Source organism: Enhydra lutris, unplaced genomic scaffold (assembly GCF_002288905.1).
Source record: "Enhydra lutris kenyoni isolate GAN:26980312 unplaced genomic scaffold, ASM228890v2 scaffoldscaffold48, whole genome shotgun sequence".
Taxonomy (NCBI): Eukaryota; Metazoa; Chordata; class Mammalia; order Carnivora; family Mustelidae; genus Enhydra; species Enhydra lutris.
The window spans coordinates 12,475,562-12,501,851 of NW_019154132.1; the positions used below are offsets into that span (position 1 = coordinate 12,475,562).

A 26,290-nucleotide genomic window follows, 5' to 3' on the forward strand; every position below is an offset into this window, starting at 1 on the left:
ATTAGGGGAACATGTTACAGAGTGAAAGGTATATTGGAAATGTAGGGAATGGCAAGAGAAGAGCCTGGATGAGTAGGCAGTAACCAAGGCATGAAGCGTACTTAGTTAATTATGCTTAACTAAGAAATCCCAAGCCTGATATGGAATGCACTAAGAATCTAACACAGAGGAGGGCTGTTGTGAGATCTGTTTGTATCAAGACTACAGATATGGAAGACAGACTGGAAGGAGTAAGATCAGAAGCACAGAGAGAGAAGCACTTGCACTGATCCCAGCAAAAAGTAAAGACTGTGAAAATAGAACTGACACAGCAAGGGAGAGGGATCTTGAAGTATTAACAAAGTTCTTTCCAGATTTTGTGGTGGTAGTGTGAACAGAAAGTCAGAGAGGGGTACTTCCAATGATCCCCAGATGTTTTATGTGGACCCATTGGGTAGATGAGAAAGCTGTTCACTGAGAGAGAGAATATAGGAAGAAAATCAAGAGGGAGGGGAGAAAAAGATAAGTTCAATTTAGAATATACTGAATTTGGAAACCCTGTAGAATACCCAAGCATAGATTACCAGTAGAGAGTAAGTTCTACAGGCTTAAGACTTGATAGATCTTAGAAAACAATCCAAAATATTCTACATGCCTATGTAATTCCTAAAATCATGTCACTAATTGTTTTACATCTATCTCTAAATATGGAGTTCTACTGGGTCTTTAATTTTCCTTTCATGTTTTCTTGGAGGACTGGGAAATGGTATAAAGCAAACATTTATTTTGTAAATTAAAAGTTTTCGCTCTAAGCACAGTATTTTCTCTCTAGCACTAGCACTAGTACTTAAAATTAATAGGCCATTTGAAATATTTACATAAACCGAATGTTTGAAGTTACCAATTATTATCTCAAATTCTGGCTTGTGTTTTCACAAGAAGCGAATTTTGAGTTAATGCAGTATCATCTAAAGAAAACAGGTTTTTTTGTTTTTTTTTTTAAAATCTCGGCGCAGTTCAATCTCTTTACAGAACTGTAAGCTCTAACTGAATGTTGCAAAAGAAGGGGAAAAAAGAGATTCAGCTACAGCTGGTTAAAAATAGACCTCATTTCTTTTGAATCTACACAGTAACATCTTTTGTTACATTTAGTTAATTATGTACTATTTGATCGGTGACAGGCAGAGGAAAAACGAGATGACTTAGCCCAATTCAGTTCTTGTCTCTGAAACGCAAGACTAACATTCCAAACATTATCTGCCAAGACTGATTCTGACATTAGTCCCCTAGCCTGTGCGAGCTCAATAATCTGGGTGTGCACACAGAAATTGCAAAAGGAAATGAGCAGGGGAAGACGACTCACATTTCATGTGCCAGGGGCTTAGTATTTATTTCCTCGTTTAGGCCCAGAAAGGGAAGTTTGTAGAAGTACTTGTTTATTATTCCCATTTTACAGATGAAGTAATCCATGTTTCCAATAATAAAGTAAGTTCCCAAGCCCATACAGCTATTAAGAATGGAGCTCGAATTAGGGTCTTGAATCTTTTGATTCTTCCTACTATATCTCGTGGTCCTGTATTATACCGGTGACCATGGCAATACTAAGAAATATGTGTGAGCATATATGATTCATGTATTTCCATATATTCAAAGCATAAGATGCAAATGTGGCATTGAAAGCATTTTATGTAATTATACTCTTAGATTCAACTTTTTCAAGTGATTTTCATCTTTATTTCTTTGAAAAACTATCACTATGGTATGATGAATCATCTCAGTCCTTTAGGTTGAGTTATCCTAAGCCCTCATGGGAACTTCTTATTCTCAAAATTCATGTCTCCCTCTCACCACCAACATAACACATAATAATTATAGAAATTTCGGAAAATAAAAACAAACAACAAAACACACCAAAACTCTCTGCATTATCTAAAACTAAGTGCTCTTTACAACCTGTGAATTCTTCCATTCTTTTTTAAACGCATGAGCGCACACATTTAAACGCATACTTATTCTTTTAACCTTAAGCAAGCTCCTCGGCTTTATTACCTTTAATTTTCTCTGTCTGAATTTAAAACACAAGTAAATTCTTCACATCTTGGTGTGGTTGATTCTAACAAATGTAGGAAACAATAAGACACACTTTGGACTAAGAGACAGAGGTCAACCATGCTTTGTTTTTGTGGAAAGGGTGACTTTGCCAGCTGGGTTAACGTTCCCGGCTCTGTTCTGCCATTATTTACTAGACAGAGTCTCTGACTAATACCCTGTGATCTGATCACTGTCATCAGGCCATCTGTAGACACAACAGAATGCAAATAAAATATCTACTGAATCTATATTGGGCAAGCCTTCTTCTTCGACACACGCATTTAGGAAATTTTGTGTTTTCCACCTTCCACCACCGCAATATGTTTTTATTTCTATTACTACTAGATGTAGTACTTCATTACATACCACGAACAAGTGCCCAGACCTAATATCTCATTTAACAGTATAACACCTACAATAATTGAACATTAGAACTAAAAGGGACTTAATTCAACTGGCTCATTTTACAGGTGACAAAACTGAGGCTCAGGGAAGAAAAGCAAAGCAAAATGTGTTCAGTAAATACCTGACAGATACCAGAACTTATGAGTGTTTATTTCATTCAAAATCCCATTGTTGGAACATTGTTACCCACCTACCATTAGTCAGGCTGTGTGCTAGCTGTTTTACATTTATTATATAACGTTTTATCCTCCCAAGGCCCAGTAAGAGTTTCTTTCCTATAGGAAATTAAAACTCAGCAAGATGACACAACTCTAAAGATGTAGGGCCATGATTCCAACGTGAGTGTTTCTGACTCTGCTTTCCCCTCTGATAACCTGACTTTCTGGAAAGAGGGGACATTGAATCAGACACCTAGACAGTACGAGAGCAGAAACTAGAACCTAGTCCTCTACTAGCTAGACCAATTCCCTTGTCTCTACCTCTCGTTATTGTACATGGGGCTTAAATGGGATTAAAGCCCATGGTATTTGCCTCTAAGATCACTTTGCAAGTGACCAAGCCCAGCAGTTTGCCACGCAAAGACAGAGCCCAGGATACATCACCCTTGTATACAATGAACAAGAATTAGAAATATTAGAACCTTTAGGTTTCAAATTATGTTACTAATTATAGCAACTCTATTGAAAACTGACCATGTAGAAAATACAAAATTAAAATAAAGAAGGCTTAGCATCACCTGTGCTATTAAACAAGATTGGAAAAGTGACTTGTACATCTGAACCAGGCATGTTCAACATTTAAGTAATAGAAAGCTATTTCGGTTTATGCCCAACTCAGCTCAACATACAAAGCCTGAAACACATTTTCCTTTTCTGCATCTAGCATGAGTTAGCACCCAGCCCCCAGCCGCTCTGCACAGTATCTACTTTAAGAAGCTGAGAGGAAAGGAAGCAATGAACATTTGTTGCCCGCCTACCATTTGTCAGGCTGTGTGTTAGGTGTTTTACATTTATTACATAATGTTTTATCCTCCCAAGGCCCAGTGAGAGTTTATTTTATCTCTAGTTTACATATAAAGAAACTGAAGCTTGGAGAGCTCACTAACTTTTTTCCAAGATCTAATAAGCATTAAGCTTGGGAATTACGCCAAGGTTTAATTGCACAGTGACAGGCTTACTTGGAGCTGCCCGGTAATAATAGTTTTAAAATAATATATGTTCATTGGGAGTTTTCTTTGCCAAAGACGATAGGCATTGCATGCTTGAATCCTCATAGCAACCCTAAGCCAAAGCTATAAGTAAGTCCTACCTCATAGTTGCACAAAGGGTAAGTGATTTGCATGAAATCGTACTACTTTTATTTTTAAAAAAACTTATTTAAGTTCAATTTAGTTAACGTATTCTGCATTATTAGTTTCAGAGGCAGAATTCAATGATTCACCAATTACATACAACACCCAGTGCTCATTGCTTCAATTGCCCTTTTTAGTGCCCATCGCCCATTTACTCCATCCCCCCAAGAACCTTCCCTCCAGCAATCCTCAGTTTGTTCCCTATATAGTTAAGAGTCTACAACTTTTAGGTAGGGAACTTTAGCGCCAAGTCAAGAGAGCCAACCGCAAAGCCTGTGCTGCTAACCTTTATTTCATTTGTCTGAAAGGAAAATAATATCCACATCATTGTGTTTATATATTCATACAAAGTGAAAACTAAGCGTATCATAGGTAGACAAAGATAAAGAAAGAGGAAGATACTACATTCTCACAGTGGTGCTGGATCGGGGATGGGAATAGAAACTTTCCAGCCATAGAGGATGGGCAGAGTTTAGACAGGCAAAGATGGGGAGGAGAAGAAGAAGAAAGATTTTCCCGTGGAAAGATGTGTACCGTCACTTGATAACGTTTTCTTAATTTGCGTTTGCTCTTGTGTCTTAAAACCTGCTCACTGATCCATGAAAGCTGTTGAGATTACGGTTTTCTGGTAGACACAGATGGCATCGAGGTGTGCGTGATTGATGCTCTAAGTCCACTGAGAAGCCGTGTGTATTGTATTACTTGCTTAGTGTTGGGTATCAAATTACCCCAAACCTTCAAGGCTTAGAACAACTAATGTTTATCATCTCACCGTTTCTGTAGGTCAGGAATTCAACAGTGTCTAGCCCAGAAGTTCCGGCTCAGGACCTGGGGTGTAGTCTGGAGGGATGCTGGCCAGGCAGCCAAAGGCTGCAGTCACCCGGATGGGGGAGGAGTTAAGATAGCGGAGGAGGAGTTAAGATGGCGGAGGAGCGGGAGAACCCTGAGCTCGTCTCCTCCCTTGGTAGGACACAGCTAGATAGTTATCAAACTATTCTGAACACCCAAGAAGTCAGTCTGCAAGCAAAACCTGCAAGTCTACAATTAGAAAAGCGACCACCTTTTGGAAGGTAGGAGGTCTGGAAGTGCAGCGGCGGGAGACAGAGCTGTGGAAGCGGCCGCAGAGAGGGAGACTGCTTGCGAGGCTAGGGCGCAAAGTATCACAAGCCATGGAGGGCAAAATCTGAACTTTTTAAAAAGTTCCCTACCGTGTAGGACGCGCTGAATTAAAGGTGCTCAGGTGGCGAAGAAGGGCAGAATCCCAGGAGTGGCAGGGTGGTCTGAGGATGCCCTGGCGGCGGGAAGAACAGGGGGGTGCTAAGATGCTGCACTGCTCCGAAGCATAGGAGCTGGGAAGCCGGTGGAGAGCCGGGTCTTGGTGCGGGCTTGCTGCTATAAGGTGCAAGCCGGGGTGGTGGGGCCGATTTCCTGGGTCAGCGGGCAAGTGTGGCGAGACCCTCTCCCGAAGGCTCCGGGGCTCCCTGGCATTTGGAGTTTAGAAACTCGGTCACGCACCTGAGATTTAAAAAAAAAAAAAAAGCCTTACACACAGGTAGGTAACTACAGATAGAAACTGGGGAAACAAATAGGGTGATTGATTGCTTTTTTTTTCCCCGGCGTGCTGAGTAGGGGCCCGGAGAGCAGGGCGCCGCCATATTCTTCCTGCCCTTTTCTCCCTCCCCATCAGTGCTGAAAGCCTTCAGGGAGCAAAACAGCGCCACCTAGTGGAGGCCGGAGCAGCTTACAGCAAGCCCTGCCTTCCTGCACCCTGAAGGCACTTGCACAGGGGCAAGTCCCCCTGAGAATCCGCTGACCAGGCCCCTCCTCCAGAATCAGCACAAAACAACTCACTAGCGCCAACTTCACTGATTATAGAGCACTGCAAAGCTTCAGCCCTAGGGAAAATAGGTTGAGCATCCTTTGTACTTTTGCTCTTTATTTAATTTTTATTTTTTTTTTGTTTTCTTATATTTTCCAATTCCTTTTTATTTTTTCTTATTAACTTTTAAAATTTTTATACCTATATATTTTTCATACATATTTTTAAAATTTTTTTGTCTACTTTCATTTTATTTTTTGAATTTAGGATTGAAATTCTTTTTCTTCTCTTTTTAGATTTCATTTATTTATTTGACAGAGAGAGACACAGAGAGGGAACACAAGCAGGGTGAGTGGGAGAGGGAGAAGCAAGCTTCCCCAGGAGCAGGGAGCCGGATGAGGAATGCGGGGCTGGATCCCAGGACTCTGAGCTCATGACCTGGGTCAAAGGCAAACGCTTAAGACTGAGCCACCCAGGCACTCCTAGAATCTAAATTCTTTTAACACGCAAACCAAAACACACGCAGGATTGAGTGGGAGTTTTTTTGGTTTTCTTGTTTTGTGTTTTTGTTTTTCTTGTTTTGGGGTTTTGGTTTGTTTGTTTGTTTTGGTTTGTTTTTGTTTTTTGGGGCTTGGGGGGATTGTTCTTTTTTCTTTTTCTTCTTTTCTTTTCTGGACAAAATGATGAGATGGAGGAATTCACCTAAAAGAAAGAACATGAGGTAGAACTCATTGATTAAATCCAGTACAGACTGCAGTAAGATGTCTGAACTAGAATTTAAAACAATAAGTATAAGAATACTAGCTGGGCTTCAGAGAACCATAGAAAACACTAGATAATCCCTTAATTTAGTCAGGCCAAAATTTAAAACGCTGTAACAGAGATGCAAACACAACTGGAGGCCATAGAAATAGGATGGACCAAGCAGAAGAGCAAATCAGTGATATAGAAGATTCAATTATGGAAACTAATGAAGCTGAAATGATGAGGGAAAGAAAGGTAATGGACCACGAAGGTAGACTTAGACAATTCAGTGACTTAGTAACACATAATAACATTTGTAACATAGGAGTCCCAGAAGATAAGAGATAAGGTGGCAGGAGGTTTATTTGAACAAATTATAGCTGGAAACCTCCCTAATCTGGGGTAGGACACAGACATAAAATCCAGGAAGAACAGAGAACTCCCATTGCATTCAGCAAAAGCTAGCCATCATCAAGGCATATCATAGTCAAATTCACAAAAGACACAGATAAGGAAAAGATCCTGAAAGCAGCAAGGGAAAAAAGGACCTTAACCTACAAGGGAAGACAGATCAGGTTTGCAGGGAATCTGTTTACAGAGACTTGGCAGGCCAGAAAGGAGTGGAAGGAAATACTCAGCCTGCTGAATGAGAAAAATATGAGCCAAGAATTCTTTATCCACCAAGGCTATCATTCAGAATAGAAGGAGGGCTAATGGGTTTCCTGACAAACAAAAACTAAAGGAGTGCATGACTATTAAACCAGCTTTGCAAGAAATTTTAAGGGGGACTCTTAGAGTGGAGAAAAAAGACCAAAAACTAGAAAGGAACAGAGAACATCACCAGAAACACCAACTTTACAGGTAACACAAAGGCACTAAATTCATATCTTTCAATAATCACTCCGAATGTAAATGGACTAAATGCTCTAATAAAAAGACATAGGGTGTCAGAATGGATAAAAAAGAAGACCCATCTATATACTGCCTACAAGAGACTGATTTGAGACCTAAAGACATCTGCAGATTGAAAGTGAGGGGATGGAGAACCATCCATCATGCTAATGGACATCAAAAGAAAACCAGAGTAGCCATACCATACCTATACCAGACAAACTAGAATTTAAAACAAGACTGTAACAAGAGATAAAGAAGGGCATTATATCATAATTAAGGTGTCTATACATCAAGAGGATATAACAATTGCAAATATTTATCCCCCAGAACTTGGGAGCATCCAAATATATAAATCAATTGGTAACAGACATAAATAAGCACATTGATGATAATACAAATAGTAGCAGGGGACCTTAACACACCACTTACAGCAATGGACAGATCATCTAAGTGGAAAATCAACAAGGAAACAATGGCTTTGAATGACATACTGGACCTGATGGACTTAACAGATCCAGAATGTTTCATTCTAAAACAGCAGAATACATGCTCTTTTCGGATGCGCATGGAACATTCTCCAGAACAGATCACACAGAGTCACAAATCAGGTCTCAACAAATACAAAAAGATTGGGATCATACCATGCATATTTTCAGACCACACTTCTATGAAACTTGATATTGGCCATAAGAAAAAAATTGGAAAAACCTCAAGTACATGGAGGTAAAAGAACATCCTACTAAGGAATGAATGGGTCAACCAGGAAATTGAAGAGTAATTTAAAAATACATGGAAGCAAATGAAAATGAAAGCACAACAGCCCCAAACCTTTGGGATGCAGCAAAAGCAGCCTTAAGAGGGAAGAATATTGCAGTGCAGGCCTACCTGAAGAAGCAAGAAAAATCCAAATACGCAACCTAACTTTACACCTAAATGAGTTAGAAAAGGAGAAAATAAAGCCTAAAGCCAGCAGAGGAAGGGAAATAATCAAGATTAGAGCAGAAATAAGTGATATAGAAACAAAACAAAACAAAAAAACCAGTAGAACAGATTAATGAAACTAAAAGCTGTTTCTTCAGAAGAATTAATAAAAATAATAAACCGCTAGCCAGACTTATAAAAAAAAAAGAGAGAGAGAGAGAGAAAGGACCCAAATAGATAAAATCACAAATCATAGAGGAGACATCATAATCAACAACACAGAAATACAAATAATTAAAAGAAAATGAGAAATTATATGCCAACAAACTGGGCAACCTGGAAGAAATGAACAAATTCTTAGATAGCTATGAACTACCAAAATTGGAACAGGAGGAAATAGGAAGATTAAGCACACCCATAACCAGCAAAGATATTGAATCAGTAATCAAAAATCTCCCAACAAACAAAAGTCCTGGGCTGGATGACTTCCCAAGGGAATTCTATCAGACAAAGAGTTAATACCTATTCTTCTCTAACTGTTCCAAAAAAATGGAAATGGAAGGAAAACTTCCAAACTCATTCTACTATGCCAGCATTACCTTGATTCCAAAACTAGACAAAGACTGCACTGAAAAGGAGAATTACAGGCCAATATCCCTGATGAACATGGATGCAAAAATTCTCAACAAAATATTAGCAAAGTGCACTCAACAGTACATTAAAAGAATTATTCACCATGATCAAGTGGGATTGATTCCTGGGCAGCAGGCATGATTTAAAAAAAAAAAAAATAACGTGATATATCATATTTTTAAAAAAAAGAAAAGTAAGAACTATATGATCCTGTAAAAAGCTGCAGAAAAAGAATTTGACAAAATACAGCATCCTTACCTGATAAAAATCCTCAATAAAGTAGGGATAAATGGAACATACCACAACATTGTAGGAGCCATATACAAAAGACTAACAGCAATATTACCCTCAATGGGGAAAAACTGAGAGCCTTTCCCCTATAGTCAGGAACAAGACAAGGATGTCCACTCTCACCATTACTATTTAACATAATACCAGAAGTCTTAGTCTCAACAATCAAACAACAAAAAGAAATAGAAGGCATCCAAATTGGCAAACTTTCACTATTTACAGATGACATGATATTCTATGTAGAAAACCCAAAAGACCAGACCAAAAAATTGCCAGAACTCATACATGAATTCAGCAAAGTCTCAAGATATAAAATCAATGTGCAGAAATCTGTTGCATTTCTGTACACCAATAACAAAACAGCAAAAAAAAAGAAATCAAGAAATTGATCCCATTTGCAACTGTACCAAAACCAATGAGGTACCTAGGAATAAATCTAACTAAAGAAGCAAAAGGTATATAGTCTAAAATTATAGAACACTGAGGCACCTGGGTGGCTCAGTGGGTTAAGCCTCTCCTTCGGCTCAGGCCATGATGTCAGGGTCCTGGGATCAAGCCCCACATCAGGCTCTCTGCTCGGCGGGGAACCTGCTTCTCCCTCTCTCTCTCTCTGCCTGCCTTTCTGCCTACTTGTGATTTCTCTCTGTGTCAAATAAATAAATAAAATCTAAAAAAAAAAATAAAATTATAGAACACTTATAAAGAAATTGAAGAGGACTCAGAAATGGAAAAGCATCCCATGCTCATTGATTGGAAGAACAAACACTGTTAAATTGTCTATACTACCCAAAGCAATCTACACATTTAGAGCAATCCCCATAAAAATACCACCAGCATCTTTCACAACCAGAAAAACAATCCTAAAATTTTTGTGGAACCACAAAAACCCAAATAGCCAAAGCAATTCTGAAAAAGAAAAAAAAAAAAGCTGGAGGTATCATGATATTGGATTTCAAGCTATATTGCAAAACTGTAATCATCAAGACAGTATGGTATTGGCACAAAAACAGACACATAGGTCGATGGAACAGAATAGAGAATCCAGAAACAGGCACACAACTATGTCAACTGATCTTCGACAAAGCAGGAAATATCCTATGGAAAAAAGACAGTCTCTTCAACAAATGGTGTTGGGAAAACTGGATAGCAACATGCACAAGAATGAAACTGGACCCCTTTTTTACACCATAGACAAAAATAAATTCAAAATAGATGAAAGATCTTAATGTGAGACAGGAAACCATCAAAATCCTAGGGGAGACCACAGGCAGAAACCTCTTTGACCTCAGATATAGTAACTTCTAGACATGTCACAACAGACAAGGGAAACAAAAGCAAAAATGAACTATTGGGACTTCATCAAGATAAAAATCTTCTTCACAGCAAAGGAAATCAACAAAACTACAGAATGGGGTTCCTACAGAATGGGAGAAGATATTGCGGATGATGTACCTGATGAAGGATTAGTATCCAAAATCTACAAGGATTTCACCAAACTCATTACCCAAAAAACAAATAACCCAGCTAATAAATGGACAGAAGATATGAAGAGACACTTAAAAAAAAATACAGATGGCTAATAGACAATGAAAAGATGCTCAACATCACTGATCATCAGGGAAACACAAAACAAACCATGATGAGATACCACCTCACACATTTTAGACTGGCTAAAATTAACAACACAGGAAATAACAAGTGTTGGTGAGGGTACAGAGAAAGGGGAATCCTCTTGCATTGTCATAGGAATGCAAACTGGTGCTGCCACTCTAGAAAACAGTATGGAATTTCCTCAAAATGTTAAAAATAGAGCTACCCTATGATCCAGCAATTGCACTAGTATTTACTCAAAGGGTACAAAAATATAGATTCAAAGGGATACATGCACCCCAATGTTTCTAGCAACATTATCAATAATAGCCAAACTATGGAGAGAGCCCAAATGTCCATCGACTAATGAATAGATAAGAACACACACACACACACACACACACACGCACACACAGAGGAATATTACTCAGCCATCAAAAAGACTGAGCTCTTGCCATTTGCCATGATATGAATGGAGGTAGAGTGTACTACACTAAGTGAAGTAAGTCAGTCAGAGAATGACAAATACTATATGATTTCACTCATATGTGGAATTTGAGAAAGAAAGCAGGAATACATGGGAAGGGGGAAAAGAAGAAAAGGAGAGAGGGAAACAAGCCATAAGAGACTTTTAGCAATAGAGAAAAAATTGTGTTGTTGGAGGGAGGTGTGTGGCAAGTGGACTAGATGAGTGATAGAGATAAAAAAGGGCACTTGTTAGGAAGAGCACTGGGTGTTGTATATAGTGATGAGTCACTGAGTTCCATAACAGAAACCAATATCGCTCTATATGTTAACCACCTAAAATTTAAAACAAAACAACCCCCCCCCCCCCCACAAAAAGGCTGCAATCATCAAAAGGCTTGACTAGGGCTTCCAAGGTGGCTCATTCAGAAGTCTCAGTCCATGCGACATGAGCCTCTCCATAGGCTTTTTGCATGGTTTCCCCCATAACATTCCAGCTGGCTTCTTTCAGAGCAAGAGACCCAAAGATAAAGCAAGGTAGAAGCCATATCATTTGGAAATGATACAACATCACTTCTAGCATATTCTAGTGGTCACAGAGACCAACCTTGTTATGGGAGGGGACTTACACAAGGGTATGAATACTAGGAGTTGGGGATCATTGAGGGCCATCTTGGAGGCTGGTTATCACAACACACAAGAAGTTTTACAAGAGCAGAAAAATCTCAAAAATAGTGAAAAACATGGAAGATGTTGCTAATATATCTCAAAGTCTCAAGTGATTTTAAAATTAGGTACAATTTCACACACACACACACACACACACACACACACACACACACACACACACAAAAGTGTAGTCCCTCTGGACAAGAAGCCACTTATGTCAGTGTTCAGGTAGCTATTAAATTGTCTTGCATCCATCTTTATCCCGGTATTAATTCAAGGAAAGCTAGATATTAAAGCTTTAAAAGAAGAGTCAGACAAAGTCAATATTAGACTCATATTATTAGAGGAAACAGGGCTGGCCTGAATGAAAGGCATGGAACCATCTCTTTGAGAGGCCATCACCTTTGGAGACTGCTGTGCACTTCAGAATTCCATAGTTCTATTCACATAGGCTAAGATGGGAATGGTGTGCCTCCACAGTTGTGCAGTGTGAAAGATCTGAATTAGGACCGGTAAACACTGTGGAGCTGGAATTCTAGGTAGCAATTATAAAAGCAAGGCAGCCACCCCCTTTCCTTCATGGGCCCCACAAAATTCGCCAGAAAGAAAAGAGGATTCATACCAGAACTTTGTGGAGTGGATAGCTCATTTAATGGTAACTTTAGACAGAGCTAACATGTACTAATAATAATTCGACAGATTCTGGGTTTTCTAGCAATGTATGCATATTTATAGAAAAGAACAAATGTCTCAGCAGCTACTTACTAAATTTAGTTACAAGAAAAATCCCCAAAGTCTCCTTTTGGGATATTTTTATAAAATCTATTTAAAATATATGTTACTAATGCAAAGTCTTAAGGTTGACATTGCAGTTAATAACACTGATCCTTATTTACATTTTGTATTTTCTACATGAATGATTTTGAATGACATCACTGCAGTTAGTGACATCTTATTTATTTATTTATTTATTTGTTTGTTTGTTTGTTTTTAGAGAAGGCGGGGGAGAGAGAGGGGCTGGAGGAGAGGCAGAAGGAGAGTGAGAGGGTCTTAAGTAGACTTCATACCCAGCGTGGAGCCCGAGGAGGGGCTCAATCTCACAACCCAGAGATCATGATCCAAGCCAAAATCAAGAGTTGAATGCTTAACCGACTGGGCCATCCAGGTGCCCTGGCATCATACTCATTTTATTTGTGAGGTGAGGAGGTTCTTGGATTTTTGACTCATGTTAGATATGCAAAATACTGACATATGTACTTCCTCTATACAGCCCAGGCTCTTCTTCTGCTGGAGTCCTCTATCAATCAGTCACTTAACTTTAAAAAATTTAAAGTTTTAAACAAAAATTCAAAGAGCTCTAGCATAACTGCAGGACAGATTACCCTTTATGGTCGATACTGTATTTATCTACACCCTGTGTGAATAACTAAAAATGGTAATTTTTCAGAAAGATTGAAAGTAATGATGGCACATCATCACTAGCCCTTGGACACTCTCCTAAGTAGAAAGAAACATGTGTTTGCTAGTAACTTCTAACTCTTATTAGAAAAAACTTACAGAAAAGTTGCAAAAACAAAATAGTAAAAAGCATACTTATTAACCTTTACTCAGATTCACCTATTGATAATATTTTACCCCGTTTGCTTATCATTTGTTCTCTTGTCTCTATCTTTTTATCAACCAGTTGATTGATCTATCCAGAGAGGAATGCAAAAGGGTATATTAATATTGAGAGAGGGAGGGGGGCAAGAAGGGGAGGGAGAGAGGATATTTACATGCAGTTGTGTGTGTGTTTGTCTGTGTATATATGTACATACATATGTTTTCCGAAGCCATCATGGCTCTTTATCCCTAATATGTTACTGTGTATTTCCTAAGAATAAGAGTGGGATAGCCTCTTTCATGACCACAGCACAGCTGTCAACTGCAGTACATTTAATGTTGATAATTTATATATTTTTAAAATTTTTGTTCAAATTCCAGTTAGTTAACATGCAGTGTGATATTGGTCTCAGGTGCACAAAATAGTGACTGAACACTTCCATACATCACCTGGTTCTCATCACAAGTGCCCTCAATCTCCATCACCTACTTCACTCATCCCCCCACCCACCTCCCTTCTGGTAGCTGTCAATTTATTCTCTAGAGTTAATAATCTCTTTCTTGGTTTGACTCTCTTTTTTCCCCTCCTTTGTTCATTTTCTTTTGTTTCTTAAATTCCACATATGAGTGAGATCATATGGTATTTGTCTCTCTCTGACTAATTTATTTTGCTTAACATAATACCCTCTAGTTTCATCCACATCATTGCAAATGGCAAGATTTCATTCTTTTTATGGTTGAATAATGGTCCCTTGTATAAATATACACACTTTCTTTATCCATTCATTCGCTAGACACTTGGGCTATTTCTATAATTTGGATACTGCACATTATGCTACTATGAATATCAGGGTGCATGTATCCCTTAGAATCTGTATTTTTATATTCCTTGGGTAAATATCTAACAGTGCAATTGCTGGGTTGTAGGGTAGCTCTATTTTTAACTTTTTGAGGAAACTCCATACTGTTTTCCAGAGTGGCTACACCAACTTTCACTCCCACCAACAGTACAAGAGGATTCCCCTTACTCTGCATTCTTGTCAGCACCCGTTGTTTCTTGTGTTGGTTTTAGCCATTCTGACAGGTGTGAGTTTATATCTTATCACTGTTTTGATTTGTAATTCTCTGATGAGCAGTGATGTTGAGCATCATTTTATGTGTCTATTAGCCATCTGGAAATCTTCCTTGGAAAAGTGTCTATTCACATCTTCGGCCCATTTCTTAACCGTATTATTTGATTTTTGGGTGTTAAGTTTGGTGAATTCTTTATAGATTTTGAATACCAACCCTTTATCAGATATGTCATTGCAAATATCTTCTCCCGTTCCATGGGCTGCCTTTTAGTTTTGTTGATTGTTTCCTTCACTGTGCTGAAGCTTTTTATTTTGAGGAAGTCCCAGTCATTTACTTTTGCTTTTGTTTCCCTTGCCTCAGGAGACATAAAAGAAAGAAGTTGCTATAGCCATGTCAGAGAGGTTACTGCCTGTATTCTCCTCTAATACTTTTATGGCTTAATGGCTCACATTTAGGTTTTTAATCCATTTTTAATTTATTTTCGTGTATGTTGTAAGTAAGTGGTCCAGTTTCATTCTTCTGCATGTTATCCACTTTCCCCAACACCAGTTGTTGAAGAGACTGTCTTTCCCATTGGCCAGTCTTTCCTGCTTTGTTGAAGATTAATTGACCATATAGTTGTGGGTTCTTTTTTGAGTTTCCTGTTCTGTTCCATTGGTCTATGTGTCTATTTTTGTGCTGATGCCATGCTGTTTTTTTTTTTTTTAAAGATTTTATTTATTTATTTGACAGAGAGATCACAAGCAGGCAGAGAGGCAGGCGGAGAGAGAGGAGGAAGCAGGCTCCCCGAGAGAGCAGAGAGCCCGATGCGGGGCTCGATCCCAGGACCCTGAGATCACGACCCGAGCCGAAGGCAGTGGCCTAACCCACTGAGCCACCCAGGCGCCCCAATGCCATGCTGTTTTTATCACTACAGCTTTGTGATATAACTTGAAGTCTGGAACTGTGATACCTCCAGCTTTGCTTTGCTTTGCTTTTTTACAATTGCTTTGGCTATATGGGATCTTTTGCGATTCCATACAAATTGTAGGATTGTTTGTTCTGGCTCTGTGAAAAATGCTCTTGGCATTTTGATAGGGATTTCATTGACTCTGTAGATTGCTATGGGTCATATACACAATATAATAATTTTTTTTTCTTCCAGTCTATGAGCATGGAGTGCTTTTCAGTTCTTTGTGTCATCATTAATTTTTTTCATCAGTGTTTTATAGTTTTCGGAGTACAGGTCTTTCACCTCTTTAACACTGATACTTTAATCTGCTCTTTGAATCTCAATTTTCTCAACTGACCCCAGAAAGTCCTTTATGGCACTTTTCACCTGCAAGACAGGATCTGGAATCAGTTCAGTCTAAGATCTGGCTCCAGGGTAGAGCTCAGTCTAGAGTCAGGTATCTTTTAACTCCTTTTATCTGGAAATTTTCAAAGCCTTCATTTGCCTTTTAGAACGTTGGCAATTTTTTTAGCAATACAGTTCCCCTTCTTCTTTTTTAATAAACACTTCCTACTTTTGAGGTTGTCTGCTATTTCCCCATCATTCTACTCAGGTTATGCATTCTAGGCTGGAACACTCCAAGAGTAATGTCATGTTCACTAGGTGTCACATCTGGAGGCACTCAAAGTCCATTTGTCCCTCTGTGGTGATGGTAATTTTGATTGCTCAGCCAAGGTGTTTTCCAGTTTCTCCCTTAAAATTAATAAATCTGTGGGAGAAATTTTAAGATCATGAAAATAACATCATCAAATTTTCCCCCTACACTTAGCATCTATTATGGATTCTTGCTCGTTCTTGATTTTTTTTCTTGCTTGATCTTTATTACAATGGCTGCAAAACAATGATTTTGTAACTCCTGCATTCCTTCTGAACTGATGTGTCAACTCTCCGTATTCTACTGGAAGCCAAAGTCCTCCCCTTTCCTACATTTACTTATCTAGTTATTTATCCAATTAGTATCAGTTTTATCCACTTATCTATTTATTATTAGGGCTCATGAATACCCATGATTAGTAATTTATTATTCATTAGTGGACTTAATTATTTTTTGTGCTCACATTGTTCCAGATTTGGCCAGTGCAACCTGCTTCAAGCTGGCTCCTATGTTGTAACATACCCCTTAATTTGAAGGAGAGCTGCCTTGTTTCTGGCATAACAGAAAGCCTACTTCCATCATTCCTTCGTTATTCCTTACATGCATGTCCAATCTGGTTATTTGTTGTTTTTCATGCAGCACAGGATGCTGGGAATAGAATACTTAAAAGAGCCTGGTTATAAAAGACAGATATGATATAGCCTAAAAGTAAAGCTGAGACAGGAAAAATAAAACAACCCTACAGAATTTTTGGGTAGTGGAATGTTGATAATCACAAAGATGGCCCAAGTTATTAGGAAACTATTTAATCAGATCAAATTAAGTTGTTATTAATAGTGTGGTTTTGTAAATATTTGGTGCTTAAATGCGATGATTATACTTATTTGTGCATATTAATAAGCTGGACGATTTTTTTAATTTAAAAAAGAGCTTGTGCTTTTATTTTTAAATTGATAATAGTTGGTATCAAATAACTACAATACTCCACATACCATAATATTCTCCAGGATATATTTGTTTATATAATAATATAAATGTTTTATTTCTAGAAGTGTAGTAAATGGTGACTAGCAAATATTTATAAAATTAAGTACAATTCTGTGAGCTGAGAGCTTTCTAAAATTTATTTTTTTAGTGGTATATAATATATAAAGTGATGTGCACGAATATAAAATGTATAACTTAATGAACTTTTACAAAAATGATCACTTTTTCTAAAACATGTAATCACTACTCAAGTCAAGATACTGAAAGGTTCCTTTGTGAGCCCTCCAAGATAGCTTTCTAATCAACCACCTATCACGCATATTAGCTTTATTTATTTTTCTTGCACTTCACATAAACGGAATCTGCAAATATTCATACAATGTATAGGTCTGGCTTCTTTTGTCTAACATTATACTTAAGAGATTCATCTGTCTTGTTGCTTATAGTGATAATTTGTTCTTTTTCATTTCCCTGAAATATGACTCTGTAATGAAGATATTAAAATAATTTTTGTATATTTTGCTTTTGATGGCCATTTGGGTTATTTCCAGTTTGGGGCTATTATGGATACATTTACTATGGACATACATGTCCATGTCATAAGGCATTTGTGTGTTTACCTATATTCATGTATAATGTGTGTGTAAATGGCTTTCCAGAGTGGTTTTACAAGGTTACATTCCCACCAGCTTTCATGAGAGCTCCAGTTCTCCCACATCCTCACCAAAATTTGGCATTGAATGACTTTAAAGTTTTAGCCAGACTGACAGATGTATAATGACATGTCATTGAGCTCTTTATTTGAATTTACCTTTAAGTAATGATTTTGAGCATCTTTTCTTATGCTTATTGGACATTTGGATTTTCTTGTGTGAGAAGTGCCTATTCAACTCTTTTGCCCATTTAAAAAAATATATCGAATTGTGTTGTCTGTCTTTTCTTTATTGTTTATAAATATATTCTAATTACAAGTCCTTTGTCATACACAAATCTGAAAATATCTTCTCCCATTCTGTGGCTTGCCTTTCAACTCCCCTAATGATGCCTCTCTTTATTTTTTAAAGATTTTATTTAATTTTTAAAAGATTTTATGTATTTATTTGAGAGAGAAAGAGAGCACGAGCAGGGGAGGAGCAGAGGGAGAAGTAGACTCCCCACAGAATAAAGAGTCTGATGGGATGGGCTCCATCCTAGGACCCTTGGATCATGACCCAAGGATGCTTAACTGACTGAGCCACCCAGGTACCCCTAAGATTTTATTTTTAAAGTAATCTCCACACTCAGTATAGGGCTGGACCTCACAATCCTGAGATTTATAACATGCTTCACCCACTGAGCTAGCCAAGAATCCATGTCTTTTCTTTATTTAAGAACACCACCTGTAGGCAAATAATACATTATATGTTAACTAAAAAAAAAAAAGATTAAAAAAATCACATGTAGTTTATTTTTACTAAGTTGTTGAATATGTGGGCATAAAGATGTTTGTAGTATTCTCTTATTATCCTTTTAATAAATATAGGATCTATAGTTATTACCTCTATTTGATTTCTGATATTGGTAATTTGTATGTTCCTTATTTTTATCTTTGTTATGCTTGTTAAAAGTTAATCAATTTTATTTTTTTTGAAGAATGAGCTTTTTGTTTCATTTTTTATTGTTTCCATATTTTCAATTGCACTGACTTCTGATCTTATCTTTATTAGTTCCTTCCTTCTACTTATTTTAGATTTATTTTCCTCTTCTTTTCCTAAGTTCTTGAGGTAGGGTTATTGATATGAGAATTTCCTCTTCTCTTATATGGACATTTAGTGCTATAAATTCCCCTATTAGCATTGTTTTAGCTGCATCCCACATATTTTGGTACGTTACATTTTTAATTTTGTCTTGTGATGAACGAAAGTTCTTAACATTAGTAGCATCAACATGCCTGCTCATTCTTTTATTGTTAGTGTTTTTCATGTCCTGTTTAAAAATCTTTGCTTCTGGGGCACCTGGGTGGCTTAGTTGTTAAGCGTCTGCCTTCAGCTCAGGTCTTGATCCCAGGGTCCTGGGATTGAGCCCCGCATCAGGCTCCCTGCTCAATGGGGAGCCTGCTTCTCCCTCTCCCACTCCCCCTGCTTGTGTTCCCTCTCTTGCTGTCTCTCTCTGTCAAATAAATGAATAAAATCTTTTTAAAAAAATTTTTACTTTAATCATAAAATATACTTCTGTGAAAAAATTTTCTTCTAGAAACCTTATTGTTTCCCTTTCACAAACTTACTGTTTCCGAATGATCCATTTGGAATTGAATTTGTGTATGGTGTGAGATAGGAATCAAGGTTTGTTTTCCATCATATGAATATCTAAGTGATCAAGCAATATTCATTGAAGAGTCCATCTTTCCCTCACAAAACTGCAGTGAGACTCTTGTCATAATCAGGTGACTGTTTATATATGGGTCTATTAAATTCTCTGTTCTCTTCCATTTGTCTAGTTATCCTACTTTGTTTTTGAATTCTATACCTTTATAATGTCTTGATATCTTCTACTGTAAATCCTCCAGCTATTTCCTTATTTGTCATGATAAAGCTAATCGTATCCCTTTGCATTTTCATTTAAATTTTAGAATCAGTTTGTCACTTTAAAATAAAAAAGCTTGAATTTTAACTGGAATTTCATTGACTCTCTAGACCAATTTGAAAACACTGATGCCTTTACATAGTGTGTCTTTTAATCCATGAGCATGAGAATGGTTTAGTCATCCCTCCTCATTTATTTACTCTTCTTAATTTCTTTTTTTGAATATTTTGTAGTTTTTCATGTAGAGGTCCTGCTCACCTTTTGTGAGATTTATTCATAGGTATTTGATGGTTATGATACTATTGTAAATGGTTCTTTTTAAAGTAATTTCTAATTTTGTCAATGTGTTGAAACAAGATTGATGTTCTATACTGCTATTACATCAGTGATGTTGTCAAATTCACTAATTATTTCTAATAGTCTGGATTCCTATAGATTCTGTGTGTATACTATCATAACATATATAACTAATCAGAATTTTATTCTTGTTTTCCAATCATTATATCTTTCTAACTTCTTTTCTTTTACTTAAGTCACTGCATTGACCAAGACCTCCAGTGTAATATTGACAACAAGTGGTGAGAATGGACAAAGTTAGGAGCCTTTTGAAAATCTAGGTACCCAGGTCTCATCCCCTCAAAATTTAGTAGGTCCAGGTTGGGGGCCTTGAAAATCTACATTTTAACAAATATTCTAAGTGTTATCAATGTAAGGGTGTCCTAGAAACACACTTTATGTAATATTTTTAAGGCTTCAATCACCTGAAGAGTTTTCTTGATTAAGATGGAATATTGCTCTCTTCTTTCTTCCTTCTCTTCCCACTTTCATCTTCTTCCATGCTAGTGATAGATGTATAAAATGTTACTCTTTCAAGCACCCTATTTTGCTGCTTCTCTTTCCTGTCTCTAGGTCTTGATATAACATGCATGTATGGCTCTTCAGTGTTAAAGTGTTGACTGGCTTTAGAAAAGGAAAAAAGTCCTCATCCTAGTCAGCAGTTCTACTCAAAAAGAAACAATCTTTTTTAAAAAGTACATTCAAAAGTTGTTGAGATCACAGTTGAATTCAGTTCTTTCTATATACACACCCACACATGCACACACACAAACAATCATATGGGTATTGTCACATGATGGAAACAGTATGAGAAAAAGAAAACCAGATTCTAAAAGATGCACAGTTGTATAAAATAAAACTTGAATAATATGAAATCACTTGAGAGAAATATGGCTACCATGTGGTTTCCTAAATATGGCTCATTCTAAATCAAAGGAACAATGTATTTTCTTAGATTAAGAGACAAAATATGCCATGGATGTTCATGGTAGGAAGAAGAGATAGAAAAATAGCTGCAAATATCCTAGAGTATTAGAGCTGGACAGGGCCTTAAGATCCCATTAGCTGACCCCGCCATTCTTACAGCTGAGGTGACAGATCCAACCTGGTAAAGTGAGTGACTTGCCCAGTGTTACTTGGTGAGGTAGTGGTAGTACTGGGCGCAGCACCCAGCTTCCCAGATTCCACACCAGAGCTTCCTGCCTGATGTCCCTCAGATAGTTTATGATAAGAGATCACACATATGGAAGGAATCCTAGAGAATAAAGAATGTGGATACATCGGAACAAACCCACTGAAGTGAGTCCTTCATGCAGGATAAGAGGGAGCTACATGAATGGGATCAATTTTGTGAACAAATTGTAAGAAAGATGTGAGAAGGTAGGCAAGGTGAAAAGGGAATGGGAAAAACTAGGTAAGATAAAGAAAAGAGTAAATTAGGGAAGTAAAAAAATGGAAGAGAATAGTCAGAAATAAAAACACAATAAAGTAATTCAAGACCATGTAGATAGACGTGGTATTTTTATGTCGTTTTTGCCAAAAGTGTATGTATCTAGAATTACTTCAGTAATAAAATATCCATAATGAAATTGTATGAAAATACATTGAGATTCCTTTAAAGAAAGGTACACCTAAAGTAATGGCAACGTTAAGTTCTTAATCTTCTAAAATGCTGAAAGAAGATCTAGAAATCTAAAGATATACTTCTCTATATCAAGAATCGTGAAATGTTGGGGCGCCTTGGTGGCCCAGGGGGTTAAAGCCTCTGCCTTTGGCTCAGGTCATGATCCTGGGATTCTGGGATTGAGCCCCGCATAGCATTGGGCTGTCTGCTCAGCTTTCCCCCGACTCCCCCATCTGCCTCTCTGCCTACAAGTGATCTTTCTGTCAAATAAATAAATAAAATCTTAAAAAAAAAAACCCATGAAATGTAAAATCGAAGAAACACAGGGAAAGCTAAAGCTAGGTGTTTCTTCAAATGACTCTATTAGGCTTTGTTTTTAAGACATGGTTGAAGAATGAAAATACAAGAGGGTGGAGAATGGCACCTACATTGAACAATCAAGTGGCACTGCCTTAATTCAAAGACAGATAGAGTTTTTACAGTATTCAGAATTGTTGGACTTAATTTCCTTACTTCCATACTTCCTTAAAAGCCTGAACCTAAATGTTACAATCATAATATTGGTTTGCACCCTGACTAGCCGTGTAAAAGCATTAACCTTCATGGTTCATTTGATGAGCCAAAGGCTCCTATTGTGCCTCCTGGGAGAGGAGGCATCCATTTATAATTCATGTTTAACAGAGATAAACGGGACATAATCATGAGCCAAATGTCATAGAAAAGTGAATTTTAAGTGTGGCTAGTCAACCAAATACATATACTTAGCAAGTCAATATACTGATTCAGGACACAGGATTTAAAATCAGGCAGATACGGGTTTGGTCCCCAGTTCACTCCTTGCTACTCATTACTTATGTAACAACTACTTCTTTCTCTTTTCTCCTTCGTCCCCTATCTTCTATTAAAAAAAAAAAAATCTATTGAGCATTTACTATGTACTGGGTTCATGCCATAGACTAGTGGACCAGTTATCTGACATTGTTGAGGGAGAACATGGGAAGTTTATAGGGAAGAAATTTGTGGTGTGTGACACAAGCAAATGTGTAGATGCAGAAGTGAGCCAGACTGGGACAAATCCGAACAGACTGGAAGCAAATAATGGGCGATGCATTTGGAAAAACATGTTAAAATCAGGTTTTGAAGGGCTCTGCATGCCAGGATAAGCAGTTTCAAATTAACTATGCAGATAATTGGCAAACAATTAGAAACTGAACGGTTCAGGGGGAAGTCTAGTGCAGAAAGCCAAAGGAGGAGACTTCTTCAAGAACAGTTTACTATGTACTAAAGAGCAGACAAGAAAGAAATGGATTTAACTGTTAAACGGATATGATGACCTTTAAAATAACTTTGTTTGGACGGTGGGGATGGAACCCAATAGTGGGGATGAAAGAGGGGATTGGGGGTTAAGACATGGAGCCTGTGGGGCAAGAGATCCATGGGAAGCTTAAGCAGAATGGGAAGGAAATAGTCTGGTAGAGATTGAGGAAGCAGTAAGGCCAAGGGCAGTTGTATTTTTCCTAAGATGAAGGGTTACTAGCTATGTGTGGAGTGTAAAGAGACTGAAGATTCTAGGGAGCAAGAGTTTGAACTGACAGCCGAAGTGCGGAGGGAAGTCTGGCAGAGCTGGGCCAGCAGCCCTTCTTCCTCTGAGATTGAAGGGTATGACTCGACCCTGACATCGCCTTTGTAGCAGGGAGGGAATTAAGGCAACGTTTATCTGTGTACTCCAGGTGAGCTCTTACTAGAAAGGAGGGTGGCAATATCAGGCCACAAAAAGACCAAGTGACTGAGGCTGTAGAAAGACAAACATCAAAGAGTTTAGCCCATCAATAGATTCAGTAGGAGCATCAAACCATTCTGATTCACCTTTCTACTTCCTTCTGTGCTGTGTAACGTGGGAAGTTTGCAGTGCAAACATTCAAAGAAATGTAAAGTGCCCTTGATCTTCACCTCAATGGCACAGGGCTATAGAGTCTACAGGTCCAATGCAAAGACCACTATTTGTCCCCTAAGTCCCCCAAATAAAGAGAAAGTTAAAGGTTAAAACGAATGGATATTTTTGTAGACATAAACACATCCTAGAAGTTAGCGATTGTAAAAGAGGGTCACTCAATTCTGTGGGAATATGCCTAGTGTACATTCAAAGCATCAACTCTGAAAATTTTATTGCCAAACTGCTCCCAGACTTGTATATACTTTTCCTCTACTTTCCACCTCCAGGGTTCAAGGGGGCTTCTGAGGATTGCAGATCTAGTTGCATCTTAATTTGAGCTCCGGGTTGGGAAAGAGGGAGTGGAGGGGTACCCCGAGTGCAGTGCCCTGCTCCGTGACCACCAGGGGCTGGTACTCCAGCAATAATAATTCCACGCAAGGAAAGCTTTAGTTGGTACAACTGGCCAGGCGTCCTCAGTCTCCAGGATCCTGTGGGTTAAGGAGACCCTAGTGTGCACTTGAAGAGCAGAGTAAGTGCGTTTGGCGGGAGAGGGCACAGTGCTGACTGGGCATCTTTGCTTTGGAGTCTTCCCTTTCGCATCAGCCTATCTGTGCCAACAGCTGAAAACTGGGGCTGCGGGCAGGAGGCGGAGTGTCAGTCGGGAACACTGACCCGTTGGCCCCGTGGCTGCAAGAGGAGTTAGGGGAGCCCTGGGAACAAGCCAGTGATAGCCTGATCTCTGCTCCAGTCCACAAATCCTTAACGGATTTTCTTTCTCTCCCTTCACCCTTTTCTCTCCTTTGCTCTTTCTTTCTCGCTCCCTCTTTTTTTTTTCCTTTTTCCCCTCTTTTCCCCCCTCCCGCCCCGTCCCCTTCCCTTCCTCTCCCATCCCCCTCTCCCCTCCCCCTCCCCGTGTGTGAGCCTCTTCCTTTCCCCTCCTCCCCTTTTCCGCCTCTCTCCTTCTCTCTCTCCATCTCCTTCTCCCTCTCAGCTCGCCGGGCGACCCTGCTCCTGCCTCCCACATTAATGGCGGCATCTTCGGAGGATGATATAGACCGGCGGCCCATCAGAAGAGTCCGCTCCAAGAGCGACACGCCGTACCTCGCCGAAGCCAGGATCTCCTTCAACCTAGGGGCAGGTAAGGACGACCCTCTCGCCTTACACTCTCCCGCACCTCGCTTCCTCGCCTCCCTTTCCTCCTCACCGGCTGGCTCAGCCCCCTGCCCCTCCTTGGGTGTCCCCCTCCCGGCAGTGCCCTCCCTCCAGCCCCCCTTCCTACCCAGCCAGGCTCCGGGTTCGCTCACTCGCTCTTTGTGTCGCCGGTATTCCGAGGGATGTGTGTGTGTGTGTGTGTGTGTGTGTGTGTGTGTTGCGGAGGTGGGGGAGGGTAGCGCGTGGAGCCCTACATCCGCCCAGGAGTCACACGCGGGCTTTCCCCTTTCATGAGGAGAAGAAAGTGTTGTCAGTGATAACAATGATCTTAGGAATCACCAAGGCTGGCTGGGGATGCGAGTGCACTGGCTGTGGGCGGAGGGTCTGGCAAGGCTCTGCTGGGGAGGTTTGCTGGCAGGGCTACTACAGGGTGGAACTTGTTGGTGACATTCAGACTGGTGATTTTGCTGGGTTGATACCACTGCTGCGGTGTGGGCTATGGAGATGGTTGACAGCTAGGAACAGGACCTTATCCTTTCCCCCAAGCAGTTTGAGAACAACCTTGGGGGTGATAATAATAATAACACGGTCCATAGGCTGCATGTTAGGTGATTTGATTCTGTCAGTGGTACTTGTGCCCAAAGTGACCCAGATGGAATGAAGTGAAAAGGACAACTGAGGTAAAGGAGGAAGGGAGATGGCTGGGAGGAGGATAGAGAGGGTGGGAGGAAGGAATGGAAAGAGGGAAGAAGAAGAAGGGGCAGTAGAAAGGACTGAGGGATTCAGAAAATCAAATTGCTTCAGTTGAGACCTCTCTGGGTACCTGATAAGCAGCACCCAGTGTCTGCCGTCTGCTCTGCTGCAGCTGCTCCAGATTCACAGGCAGACCTCACTCTCTGTTACTAGTAGATGGTCATTATCACTAGGAGGAAGTTGTTCACCACTAACTTCATACTGCTGCCTTTTCTGAATGCCTCCTGAGCTCCACCCCCCACTCCACCCCCACCCCCAGCTTGTGTTTCTTCCTTTCTGAAATCCCTTAGTGTTCTAGTAATTCCAGTGCAAAAAGTGTGAGGGCATTTTCCTGGAGACCCTCCCTCAAGATAGGTTTGAAAACCAGATAATACCATTTTCCTTAGCAAACTAAATCTTGGGAAATGGAACTGAATCAAAGTATGTGTTCGTGCACGTGTGTTGGAGCAAAGAAGACCTTCAAATGAAAAGTACTGTATACACTATTGAAGTTTGGACAAAAGATTAAAATTCTGATTAGAGAAACAGGATGTGGTGTCCAAGTGACCATATCTTCACGAATGGAAGAATGGCAACAGAAAGTACCAAAGTGGCTATGGTTCTTGGAGTATTATTTTCCTGTCTCGGTGATTTCGGGTTTTGATCATATGCTCCTTGTCACTCCTAAAATGTTTTCCTCTGGCTTTAGGGCTGGGGAAATGAGGTCTTTAGTTGGGGCAGTTTTGGCCATTTTTGTGGTATGCTGTAGTAGCCTGTGGTCTCATTATGGAACTGTTAATCCTTCACTTGTATGTTCCACATTCAGGATGTGGTTGTGAGGGGTCTTCAG

At 39.2% G+C, this 26,290-nt stretch overlaps 1 protein-coding gene across 1 annotated transcript in view; it reads left to right on the forward strand.

Moving 5' to 3' along the window:
- The window catches only part of LOC111156742 (phosphatase and actin regulator 1), a 552,659-nt gene that overhangs the window by 16,886 nt on the left and 509,483 nt on the right, over positions 1-26,290 (forward strand). Inside the window, exon 2 of the mRNA XM_022517799.1 lies at positions 24,548-24,694. Within this exon, the coding sequence (XP_022373507.1) occupies positions 24,548-24,694 (147 nt within the window). The remainder of the gene's footprint in view (positions 1-24,547; positions 24,695-26,290) is intronic.